This window comes from Schistocerca nitens, chromosome 6 (assembly GCF_023898315.1).
Source record: "Schistocerca nitens isolate TAMUIC-IGC-003100 chromosome 6, iqSchNite1.1, whole genome shotgun sequence".
In the NCBI taxonomy this organism is placed as follows: Eukaryota; Metazoa; Arthropoda; class Insecta; order Orthoptera; family Acrididae; genus Schistocerca; species Schistocerca nitens.
Window position 1 is genome coordinate 87,005,799 of NC_064619.1, and position 13,357 is coordinate 87,019,155.

The 13,357-nt window shown below is 46.5% G+C and overlaps 1 protein-coding gene across 3 annotated transcripts in view; it reads right to left on the bottom strand.

The window, feature by feature from the left end:
* The window catches only part of LOC126262746 (chromosome partition protein Smc-like), a 52,127-nt gene that overhangs the window by 11,663 nt on the left and 27,107 nt on the right, over window positions 1-13,357 (bottom strand). For all 3 annotated transcript variants that reach the window (XM_049959555.1, XM_049959556.1, XM_049959557.1), the window contains 2 exons: window positions 9,389-9,489; window positions 9,137-9,303 (listed from right to left, as the gene is read on the bottom strand). In XM_049959555.1, coding sequence (XP_049815512.1) covers window positions 9,137-9,303; window positions 9,389-9,489 — 268 coding nt within the window. The remainder of the gene's footprint in view (window positions 1-9,136; window positions 9,304-9,388; window positions 9,490-13,357) is intronic.

Genomic DNA, 13,357 nt, shown 5'->3' on the forward strand with positions numbered 1-13,357 from the left:
GCTTGAACAATGCACTGTTGGGTTTGTGGTTTTATTGATGAAAGGAAGGGAGAGGGTGACACTGTGTGGGCACATGACAAACACATTAAAAGCACCAAGGGGCCCACGGAGTTTAATGTCCTTAACCAAGGGACATACCACCAAGTAGGCCCAACAAAGTTGTGCAGATGGCACAGATGCTGCTGTTTAACTCCGGGAACCTTTGCTGTTTTATTCATGTACCACCCACAAGTAGGTGTGAAACAGACGGGAGAGCTGCTGGAAAAGTATGAACACCCTTTGCTGCTTCGCATCACATTCAAATTTTGTTGAATGGTTTTCAAAGGACCCTTGTTATTCCATCCTGTACGCTAGAGCAAAACTTGCTGTTGCATTACACTTTGTACAGTCATGCTCAGTGGGCATCAGGCCCACAATATCCTTGGAGAAGACTGAATCGTCCAGGAGCATGTCAACCCTGTCAGAGGTTGTGCTGTCAAGAATGTCGTCCTGTGAACTATTGTTTCAGACTGCAAAATGTGTGGCAATCAACACCCTAGGGAAGGGAAGATTTCATCGAAGCCCTTTATGCCACTTCTGAATCACAATGTGTCAAATTTTTTCCTCAGCCACTCTTAAGATAATGGTGTGATTTCTGGGACAGGCAGTTCGACTCCCTAGCAGAGGCATGAAGACAAGGGAATGGAATGTGGGTAACAGTGACATGTCTTATCATGTGAGAAGTCCAGGTGGTGTTGGGTAGAATTGTGGTGAAGTTTGGTGCCAATATGACATCAATAACCCACCTTACACCTCACATGAACTTCTGAACTCTGGCCTTTTTTAGCAAGTGTTGACGCCTCGCTGTCAGAAGTGTTCCTGAGCCTGAAGGTGACGTCACAGGATGCCAGGCTTTTGCTCCATTACAGAGTAAAGTTGTAGGTACCTTTAAGCCAAATTTCAAACTTCTGCATCACAATGGGAAACAAATATGGTATTTCGAGAAAATAACCCTTTAATTGTGCAGCACAGTGTAATTTAATCCAGAACGTATGTGCAAAGACTGGTGATCAGGAACTTTACACTACAATCATTCCTCACTTACCGGACGAATACTGGCAGTGACAATATTTCACCACCAGGATCACAAGCGTACCTCCAAGTCTAAATGCCACTGCACAAGCACGGCGTTCGTAACCTTGGCTGCAGAGGACAGTGAATGGGAGAACTCAATACAGCAAGTTTGAAAGTAGGCTCACAAATCAGTTTCAGCAGGCCTAAAACAGTGTCTGTCAAATATATCGGAAAGGAAATCCTAAAAACTAACAGTGAAGACACATTAATGGCTTTTCATATTTAAAGCAATTGAGGACGGCAAATGGATGAAAGGAAAATAAATGAACAGAAGAGAAAAAATTAGCTGAAGTGTATTTGGTGAACGAAGTAAGACAGTTGGGGAGGTAAAAAGCTAATTATGGCACTAAATTTGATACCAGTAAAAGAGAGAAAAATAGCAGGGAAAACATGATTTGGAGGAAAAAGGAAGCCACATGGTAGAATTTTGGTTAGTTGGGTGAGGGAGACCAAACAGTGAAATCATTGGTTTCATGATCTAAGATGACAGAACTAAGGGAGAAGCAACAAAAAGAGCAATGTCTGGTAAATGTGAAAGGAAAATGGGCAAACAAAGAGGCAAAAGGAACATCGAGGTGGCAGGAAGGGAAGAGAATGGGAGAGGTGGGGGGAGGGGATGCAACAAGAGCATGTGGTGCCCAAAGGCATTACACACAATGGGGCACCAGCACTGCTGCTGACCCATTCCAATCTCCACACAACATGAACGATCACAACACAATGGGGCAACACAGGGGAAGACAAGAAAAGGGGGGGGGGGGGAGGGGAATGGCATGAGGGACCAGGACCATACAGAAATAGGAAAAACCTAGACAGCATAGAGGTGAGGCTGAAGGCTTCCCAAACTAGAGCCAATGCTAACCAAGCAACTCCAATTCTGGAAGGAAATTCAGTACTTAAATCTGGGAGGACAAACCACTTTCACAAAAAAGCCGAGAAAGGATGTAATCGTTTGAGGCTCATCTGCTAACACATGGGACAAGAAGCATGCAGGGCAGTTTCAGTGAAAGTCGAAGACTGCAGAGGATTTTAGATTTCCACTGAGAGATTTCCTCCGAGATTTGGCCCACGACTGGGCGAACAGGAATTTGACATGAAGCCACAAACAAGCCCCTCAGAGAATGGCAGTAAGTGACCACCCACTCAGCCTGAAGATCGGAAAGCTCATTACCCCAGATACCCTTTGGGCCAAGAACCTAAAGGAAATCAACCAAACATGTAGCTCGGTCAAGACCAGCCAGAAGGTCGTGGATGGCAGATACTGAGAGATGACACGAAAAATACCGGGTGATAGCCTGAAGACGACTCAGTGAGTCCTTACATAAGGAAACGTGGGTGCGGGAGGACCATTTAATAAAGCAGTGGGCCCAATATGTGGCAATCAGTTCTGCAGTAAACATATCTTACATGACAGGTAAGAGATTGTGTTCCTTGCTAAAAGAAGACATGTTTTGACAAAGCAAAGTCAGGGATCCATTTTGAGTTTTCAGCCCATGATTGTACAGGTGACTTTGGTGCTCAGTGGTGTGGAAAGGATGAACTAAATGAAAAGACAGCAGTCCCAGACAGGGTGTGTGGTATACCTATGTAGCTGTGCCATGTCTGGCAATGTCAAAATTTTGAGAGTGCTAAGTAAGTGCTTATTTGAGTGATAGTTGGTGTGGCAGTGGCATTTGTGTCAAAGTCAGAGTCATCTCCAGAAATTGCGGTTTTCGGAAAACAAGAATATCCAACATTAATGTAAGATGGAATTTTGAACTGATGCAGCTTCAAGGAAAGTGAGCACTGTAAGCAGGTTGCAGTAATAGGTTAATTCCATCTCACTGAGGATGTGAAGATCCTTGCCTATTATTCTGCAATCAAACTAAAGCACCACACCATCTACAATAAACAAGGCAGACTTTTTATTAAATCTCAGCAATCAGAAATGTAACGAATATCACAGTCATAAATGTCATATTTAATTACTGAACAGATACAATTATTTAAAGCTGTCAGTTAAAGTCATTACAATTGTGGAGTGTGTGTAACTGTTGATATGAACTGTGACAACCTACCATCTTAGCGAAGTTCAAGATTTGGTTGACTGTAAAACAGTGGCAACAATTTTCAAAACTTCTGAACAAGAAAGATTTATTAGGCTGATGCCTAGTCTTGCATTATAAAATTATAATTCCAGACCATAAATTAAGCTCTCTACATCTCACCTCTTTGGCTGGCCACCAACTAAGAACATAGTACTAGAATCAGTGCACAATGAGAATTTGTATAATTTGGAGCACATATTCAAATAAATGTATCCCTTTGAAATGCAACTAATTCATTTACAGTGGATGACTGTAATAAACATATGAAGAACATACACCTTTCAACAATAACTCTACAAGCTGTGGTTAAACTCCTAATCACATTTACCATTCAGTTATTGAAATGTGGCATTAATTATCCATGAAAAAGATAACTGATTAACAATTACGAAAGTTCAGAATTAAAATTGGACAGTTAAAACTTAGGCGCACTGTGTACAAAATGGGGGGGGGGGGGGGGCAGCTCCACTTATCAAATGACAATGGCTAAAAACGCAGTGCCCAATACGCAGTCCACTTAAAATGACCTTCTCCTGGCGGGAGGGCTGAGAGGAGGTCATCCAAGCCCCTGGGAGAAGCTTAATAGGCCAAAGTCTATTCCCGTGAAGCGAGGACCATTGGTGATGCCACAGGGACACCACCACCTAACAGACAGCAACAGAGAGATCATCTGAAGGAATATAGGAACTAGCGGGCTGAGATATGAGGACAGCAGTGTCAGCAGCCTGATTCCTAAGCAAGCCGACATGACCAGGAACCCACAAACATCACACTGGCTCCACCAAGAGTGAGCAAGTAACAGTGTTCCTGGATCCACTGCACTAAGGGATGGACAGCGTACAGTGCACACAGACTTTGAAGGGCACTGATTGAGCCTGAGCAGAGGACACAAAAAGTCCATGTCACCAGATGTACGCCGTGGCCTGATATGGGGCGAAGAGCTCAGCTGTAAATACTGAGCAGTGTGCCGGAAGCCGATATATAAAGACACTGGTGCCAATGATGAGCGCACACACACGACCACAGTCAGTCCGAGAGCCATCAGTGTATACAAAAATACTATTGCAAAGGTCCATGCGAAGTTTGTGAAAATGAACGCAATAGACCAGGCTGGAGTAGTGTCCTTAGGAAGCACATGATGCCCAAGCTTAACATGGGCTGTCTCATGAAGCCAAGGTGGTGAAGGGTTTCACCCCCATCAGGGAAGCTGCAGGTAGTGTGAAGCTGAGCTGCCGTATCAAGCGCTGAAAGCAGACTCCAGGAGGTAACAGACAAGAGGGATGCGCCCCATACTGGCGATCAAATGAATCACTGAAGGAGGTATAGGAGAGGTGACCATGCATAGCAGACTAACAGCACGCATACCTGCTGAGAAGGAAGTCACGGCAGTAGGACAGTGGTAGTTCAGCAGCTCCAGCAGACACTCAACTGGGCTAGTGTAAAAGGTTCCTGTGGCCAAACAGATGCCACGATGGTGGACAGTGTTGAGACAGCGTAAGATGGATGGAAATGCAGACACACAAAGTGGCCATAGTCTAGTTTCCAACAGACAAGGGACTGGTACCAACGGAGCAGGGTAGTTCGATCAGCACCCTACGAAGTACCATTGAGGACACTTAGGACATTGAGGAATCGCATACAGCGGGCCGCCAGGTAAGGCACATGGGAGGACCAAGATTGTTTCCTATCAAGCATGAGGTGCAGGAACTTCATAGTGTCAATGAACGGAAGGGCAACAGGCTCAAGATATAAAATGGTGGGATAAACTAATTGCACTGCCAGAAATTCATACAGACGGTTTTGCCAGTGGAAACACTAAAGCCATTGTCGGAGTAAAGACAATCATGACACCACTTAAGAAGCTGCACAGTGAGATAGGTCCGTGGAGAACTGCAATAGATGGTAAAATTGCCAACAAAAAGGGAGCTGGAGATGCCCACCGGGAGACGGGCCATTATAGGGTTAATGGCGGTAGCAAAGAGAACAACGCTCAGGATGGAACCCTGAGGTACACCGTGTTCCTGGACAAAGATGTCCTGTCCGACAAGGCAGAACCCATATGCACCTTGAAAACTATCATTTAAAAATGCCTTAAGGAAACAGGTGAGGCAGCCATAGAAGCCCTATGGGTAAATAGTACAGTGGATACCAGTTCTCAAGCAGGTGTCGTAGGCCTTCTCCAAATCGAAAAACACGGCCACCGTCTGGGATTTCTGCAGAAAACCCTTCATGACATGAGCGGACAAAGCAACAAGATGACCAACTGCACATCGCCACACTCTAAATCCATATTGTGCATTCATCAGTAAATTACGAGACTCGAGCCACCATACCAGCAAGGCATGAATCATACATAACATCACCTTGCAAACGAAGCTGGTGAGAGAGAGATGGGGCAGTAGCTAGAAAGTAGTTTTTGTCCTTACTGGCATTAGATATGGGTATGACAGTGGCTTCACACTAAAGTCCGGGAAATGTGCCCTCTGCCCATATGCGGTTGTACATGTTCAGCAGAAAGGGCTTCCCCCCAAGAGAAAGGTGCTGCAACATCTAAATGTTGACACTGTCTGACCCTGGGGTGGAGGATCGGGATGAACTGAGAGCACGATCTAGCTCCCTCATAACAAAGGTGGCATTGTGGCATTCGCAATTCTAAAAAGAAAAGGGTATCGTACGAGTCGCCCCCTCTCATTTTTGATGGAGGAAGGCAGGGTGATGATGGGAGGAGCTCTAAACTTCCTCAAAATGCGGCCCCAGGTGTTCGAGATCGCAATAGGGTCCTCGATGACACTGTCTGCTACTGTCAGGCCGGAAATTGCCGAATGGATCTTTGTCCCAGAGAGCCGTCTGAGGTTGGCCCACATGACAGAGGAAGGGATGGAACTGTTAAAAGAACTAATGAATGAAATCCAGCTAGCTTTTTTGCTATCCCGAAGAACATGACAACACTTTGCATGCATCTGTTTATAATGAATGCAGCTCGCCATCGTAGAATGGCCATTAAAAATGCAGAGTGCATGTCTCCGGGTGTGAATTCTAATGTGACACGCCTCAGTCCACCAAGGAACTGGGACACAGCATGGTAAAAAGGAAATGCGATGAATGGAATGTTCCCAGCAATTAGGATAATGTTTATGAGATATTCCACCTGGTCATCACAACTGGGTAAATCTTTTTCTTTGTAGGTAAACAGGGAGGAGTGAAGCTCCCAGTCAGCCTTAGTAAGCTGCCATTTGGGTGTGCACGCAGGTGGAGTAGGAATCAGCAAACTGACATGGGAAATGGTCGTTCGAGTAGGCATCAGAAAGAACAGACCCCTCAAGACGATGGGCAAGCTGGGCAGTGCAAAGGGATAGGTCGAAATAGGAATAGTGTGCGAGGTGTCTGAAAGGAAAATGGGTGCCCCAGTGTTAAGGCAGAAGAAGATGAGTTGATTAATAAGATCAGCCAAGATTGCACCTCTGACAGGTTCTGGGAGAATCCCAAACGGGAAGATGCGCATTAAAGTCACTGAGTAGCAGAAATGGGGGAGGTAGCTGCCCAATAAGCTGAAGGAAGTCTGCCCTGGTGACATCGAATGACAGAGGGACATAAATGGTACAGAGGGGAACTTCAGATGATGAAAAAACAAACTACAACAGCTTGAAGATGGGTAGTCAGGGAGATGGGTTGACTATGAATGTCACCCCGTATGAGCAGCATGACCCCCCAGGAGAGGGAATGCTGCCTTCAAGGGAAGGTCAAAACGAACCGGGAATAAATGTGAAAGCACAAAGCGTTCATGAGAGCACTATTTCGTTTGCTGAAGGCAGAGTACAAGGGGACACTGTGATGCTAAAGGCAGCCGTAAATCCTCTTTGTGGGACCAAACACCGCGAATGTTCCATTGGAGGAGAGTCATTATGAGATGTAGGTAGGTCACCTTGGTGGCTGCCAAGTACAGCCTGTGTAGAGTCACTGCTACAGGGCACAGATCTAGAAGGATCCTGCTCCAGGGGGTCCACAAAAGCACTGGCTTGCTTGTGCTGTCTGTATAGTCCAACACTAAAAAACCAGTTGATGGTGCACACCAGCGACACGCAGGCTGGCCGGGTTAAGGAATCACATGGCAACATTGTCGAAGAGTGTCTTCGAGTCGACGAAGGGGAAGACCATTTGCCTTTGGTGGACTTCGAGCCTTTCTGATTAGAGAGCGACTCAGGTGTTTTATGGCTGGAGGGACGTAGGACGTCTTCACATGACTACTACCACTGTCCTTTCCGGCCTACCGGTTTTGTAGCTGGTGGCTTTGCCCTTGAGTTGAGAGTTTGATGGCTTGTTGCACAGCTGGGCAGGTGGATGGCTATGCTACCTTGACAATGGGCAATTTCATAACCTCAGAGCTGAATTGGATGTCACATCTTCGTGGCCATGTCCTTCATGGAGCGAGGGGTACCAAGAACAGAACTATAGGTGCCAGACGGGAGAACGCAGGGTTTGGAACTAGCCAATAATTTGCGAACGACTGGGTAAGGCACTTTTAGCTTTACCAGGTTCTCTCTGACAGCCTGCTCATCAAGGAACACGGGACAATCCTGAGGGGAGGAGGCAGACAATCATCCTCGTGCACATCCCTACGACAGGTAACACATTTGGCCATGTGTCGACAAGACATTCTAGTATGGTTGAAACGATGACACTGGTAGCAGTGCTTTGGGTTTGGAATGTATGGCTGGACTTTGAATTTCATAGCCTGCTTTGATCTCTGACAGAAGCCTCACTCTATGAAAGGTGAGAAAGAGTGTGGGTGGGCACTAAGGAGGAATCTACCTTTTTCATCGATCTATGGACAGCAATGACACCCTGACCAGAAAAATAAGATTGGATTTCGGCCTCAGACCGTCAAGCAGCCTGGTGTAAATTACTCCTTGGGAAGAATTCAAAGTCTGATGGGCCGAGACACACCAGTTTTTGTGCTTTGGAATCAGAAGCAGTCTCCAAAAGCAAAGTGCTATTCTGTAATCGGGAGCAGGATTCCGCAAGGCGGCAAGTGCATCATCACCTTTCTGAATAATGAACGGATTTACTGTGGCAAAGGACTGACTGTTTGCAGTACGTGAGACCACAAGGAACTGTCGTCTAGCTGGGAAGGTCTTTCAATTGTTAGCCTCATTACGTTTATGTTTCGTAGACTGCTTGGGAACATGATTGGCTCATTGCAAGAAAATCCTCACAGTTGCAGCGTCTCCAATGGCACACTCCTTCCAAATGGGGGCCTCCTTCGTAAGGGGGTACTCCCGCCTTAGGTCATGCCTCAGGTCTTACCTTCCAAACACCTAACCAAGGGACCAATCGGAAATTTGGGAAGGTTTCAGCTCAGGCAATCGCCGCTTCCTGGGCCTGACTTGTACCACGAGGTACGTGCAAACTCTACATGTTGACCCAGAGCTGTATGTGTTACCCAGTCACCTGTTACATGTCAGGCAAGTGGACCGGCCTTCAGGAGTGCACACAGAGGAAGAGGAAAAACAGGAACCTCAAATGCCGAAGCTGAGGAACAAAAGGAGCAGGGAAACAAAAAGTAAAAGGGAGTGAGAAAACAGTGGTGAGACAGTTCTTATGTCAGTGACAGACAATGCAGAACATTCCATAAACACCCCAGGCATATTCCAAAGGGAAGGGAAAAAAGAATGGCAAGAAGAGAGACATGCTGCATGGAAGGGAGAAGATGCTGCAAAGGCTTGGGACCCATGGTAGCCAAGCATGAAGCCACAAAAGAGTGGCTAGCCCACTGGGAACACACACACACACACACACACACACACACACACACACACACACACACACACACACACACACACACACACACATAGGGGGGGGGGGGGGGCGGCGGTTTATACACATTCACTGAATAAATTAGCACTCAACATTGTCATATTTAAGATGGTATTACATACATTTCTAACTCTTCCGTTGCATTTTGCAAGCGCTCTGTCATAAAATTTAATCTCTCTTTTTCTCTCTTCAAGCAAGCTGAAGACCTGGCTTCTTCTGCTTCCTTCTGCATCCTTTCAACTCTGTCAAGCAACATCGTTGTTTTACTGATATCTCTAAGGTTGTATTTCTGGAAGAACAAGTAAATGTTAATCTACTGTTATTTCTTTCACACTACAGAACCTCTAAAAGAGAAGAAAGTCACATCTACCCACCATCTGATAGGCAACAAGATCCTCCAATGCATCCTTTGATTTCTCTTCCAAATCAGATACACTGAGACCAAGCTTTTTCAACACAGACTGGATTTTCTCATCTGAAAATATGGAAATCAAACCTAAAATATTTTCATCATTATGTTACCACAAATAGATACTGTATGGTACACCAATACGATTAATCTCTTCTCACTTTACAGTGGTCTCAAAAGTTCAAAATTAGTTTGTCTGCCCAGTATTCTGTATTTTTACAATTCTGAGGAGTTACTAAAAATGACCAAGAAATGCTTCCAGGCAAAGACATTTATACAAGTACAACTACAATCTGAACTGCCATGTCCCACTGGAATGTAATTTCCATGAAAAAAAGTGACACCAGCTTCTAATCACCTCTCAGAACCAAGGCACCATTTACTCAGTATGGCACACATCTGTTCAGAGAGACTGTACCCCTTTTATATCCAGGGAACAAATTCTTAAATGGAACATCACTGGCATTCTTTCGCAACAGTCATCATGCTGCTTGCCTGGGCTACCTAACCCAGGCTACTGCTCTGGTTGGTTGGGGGGAGGGGAGGGGGAGGGGGAAGGGGGTAGTGGCCAAACTGCTAGGTTATCGGTCCACGTTCTGATTAAAATAATTCCACAAGGGTGGGAGTAAAATAATCGAGACATACAGAACACAGCTGGAAGAAAGGAGAACGCCACAAGGATGACAAAAGGGCAACAAGCACTACAATGGACAAAATCGGACAAAAAACCACACAGATGCAAGAAACATGTAGAAGGGATCAAAACAAGAGAGCAGATTACCATGGCTGGCTGGCGATGAGAATAAAAAGGAGAAGCCAGCCACTCTGCAACACAGTGAAACTTCCACTAGGGTGGCACTAGGGTGGAGGACACAGGGGGCAAAGGACATGCACTAAAACTTAGATCAAATGATAAAACCCACCCTCATGAATAAAACGTAAAACTAAAACTGCTGTTGAGGCATTGTTGCCCAACACCAAAGGTAGCGTGCTGGAAAAGTTAAAAGTCCGTGGCAGAGCGGCTAAAAGTGGGCACTCCAGCAAGAGGTGGACGACCGTGATTTGTGAGCCACAGCGACACCGAGGTGGGTCCTCACAATGGAGGAAGTAACCATGCGTTAGCCCCCTATGGCCAATGCGGAGCCAGCAGAGGACAACTGATTCCCTACGAGAGAACCGCATGGAAGACCTCCACACATTCATAGTATCCTTAATGACATGCAGTTTGTTGTGCATACTGTTATGCCATTCCATCTCCCAAAGCCGAAAAACCCTGTTGCATAAGACAGAATGCAGGTCAGTTTCAGAGATGCCCATCTCCAGAAGTGGTTCCTGTGTAGCCTGTCGGCAAGTTCATTGCCAGGGATTCTGACGTGTCCTGGAGTCCACAGAAACACCACTGAACGACGGGACCATTCCAGGGCATAGATGGACTCATGAATGGATGCTACCAAATGATGGCAAGGGTAGCGCTGGTTGATAGCTTGTAGGCTGCTCAAGGAGTCAGTACACAGGAGAAATGACTCGCCAGGGCATGAGTGAATGTGCTCAATAGCACAAGACATGGTCACCAGCTCTGCAGTAAAAACACTGCAGCCATCTGACAAAGAGTACTGTTCAATATGTCCTCCATGAACATATACAAAGCCTACGTGACCATCAGCCATTGAGCTATCAGTCTAAACCACTTCATTGCCCCATTACGTGTCGAGAACTGAGAGGAAGCGATAATAGAGCTGCAGGATTAACAGAGTCCTTACAGCCATGTGAAAGGTCTAGAAGAATCTGTGGCCGAAGTGTACACCATGGAGGTGTATGTGAATGGACATCGAGGAGAGGTGGTAATGGGAAGGACTCGAGTTCCGACAGTAGGGACCGGACATGAACAACAATCTTAAGCACTGACCTGGGCTGCCGATGTGGAAGACGAACCGTCATGGTTGGGAAAAGGTGACAGTAATTTGGATGCGCACGAAAACTACGGACATGTGCAACGTAGCTGGCGAGCAGTTTTGCACGCCTAACCTTCAATGGAGGGACTCCAGCCTCCACCGGGACACTGGTCACCGGACTCGTATTAAAAGTTCCTGTCGCTAGGCCAACACCACAGTGGTACACTGGGTCGAGTAAACACAATGCTGAGGGCACTGCCGAACCGTAAACCAGACTCCCATAGTCAAGGCGGGCTTGAAGAAGGGCTCTGTAGAGCTACAGAAGTGTAGAGCGTTCTGCACCCCAATTTGTGTTGCTCAGGCAGCAGAGGGCATTGTGGTGCTGCCAGAACTTTGGCTTAAGCTGAAGAAGGTGAGGAAGCAGAGTCAATTAGGGGTCAAAAACCAGTTCTAAAGATCTATATGTGTCCACTACAGTGACTGGATCGTTGTTAAGGTAATGTTCTGGTTCTGGATGAACCGTACGACACAGCTTCCTGTAGGCGCCGCTCAGCAACACTAGTACTGGAGGAGCAGTACGAACTACAGAAGTCATTCACATACAGAGATGGTGAGAGCAATGGCCCTACAGCTACTGCTAGACCGTTAATAGTCACTAAAAAGAGATACACACTCAATACAGAGCCCTGTTTAACGCCGTTCTCCTGAATAATGGGTGAACTATGGGAGACACCTATAGTACGGAGTGACAGGAAGTTTTGGATAAAAACCAGGAGCGTACCCCGAGGACCCCACTCATACAATGTCACCAGGTTGTGTCATACGCTTTACATAAGTCAAAAAAGACAGCAACCAGATGTTGGCATCTGGAAAAGCCTGTTCGGATGGTAGTTGAGGGACACAAGGTTATCAGTGGTAGAGCGACACTGGCAGAAGCCGCCCTGACATGGAGCCAGTAGGCCACAAGACTCCAGGACCCAACACAATCGCCGACACACCATACGTGCCAGCAACTTACAAAGACCAAAGAAAATAGGCGAGGCTGATGGGCAGGTAGCTTTCCACATCAAGCAGGTTTTGACCGGATCTGAGCACTGGAATGATGGTGCTCTCCCACCACTGCGATGGAAAGATGCCATCGCAGCAGATCCAGTTGAAGATGACGAGGAGATGTTGCTTTTAGTCAGACAAGAGATGTTTAATCATCTGACAGTGGATCCGATCCTGCCCATGAGCTGTGTTGGGACAATGTGCAAGGGTGCTGAGGAGCTCCCACTCTGTAAATGGGGCATTTTAAGGTTCCCTGTTGCGTGCAGTGAATGAGAGGACTGTTTTCCACCCGCTGTTTGAGGGTGCGGAAGGCTGGATGTAGTTTCCCGAAGCAGAGGTTTCAGCATAGTATTCAGCAAAGTGCTCTGCTATTGCGATTGCATTGGTAGATAACACGCCATTGATGTTAATGCCCTATTGGGGTCTGGTACCCAAAAAGATGTCTGATCTTTGTACAGACTCGGGAAGGTGATGTATCGCACCCAATGGTCAACATGCACCCTCCCACTCCTCTTTCCGTCGTTTTATAAGCTGGCTAATGTGTGCACAGAACTGCTTGAAGTCTATTAGGTGCTCTAGGGAAGGGTGCCACTTATGTCTCTGTAGAGCTAGCCAATGTTCTGCAATTGCCTCAGCGACTTTCGGTGACCACCGAGGGACTGTCTTTCACTAGAGGCCCCCTAAAGAATGAGTTATAATGTTTTCCTCCACAGAAACGATTGTTGTAGTGACCTGCTCAACAACATCGATAGCACCATGTGGGGGAAAAATGGTTCAAATGGCTCTGAGAACTATGGGACTTAACTTCTGAGGTCATCAGTCCCCTAGAACTTACAATCACTTAAACCTAACTAACCTAAGGACATCACACACATCCATGCCCGAGGCAGGATTCGAACCTGCGACCATAGCGGTCGCGCGGTTCCAGACTGTAGCGCCTATAACCGCTCGGCCACCCCGGCCGGCCATGTGGGGGAGATTCAGGGTGACAT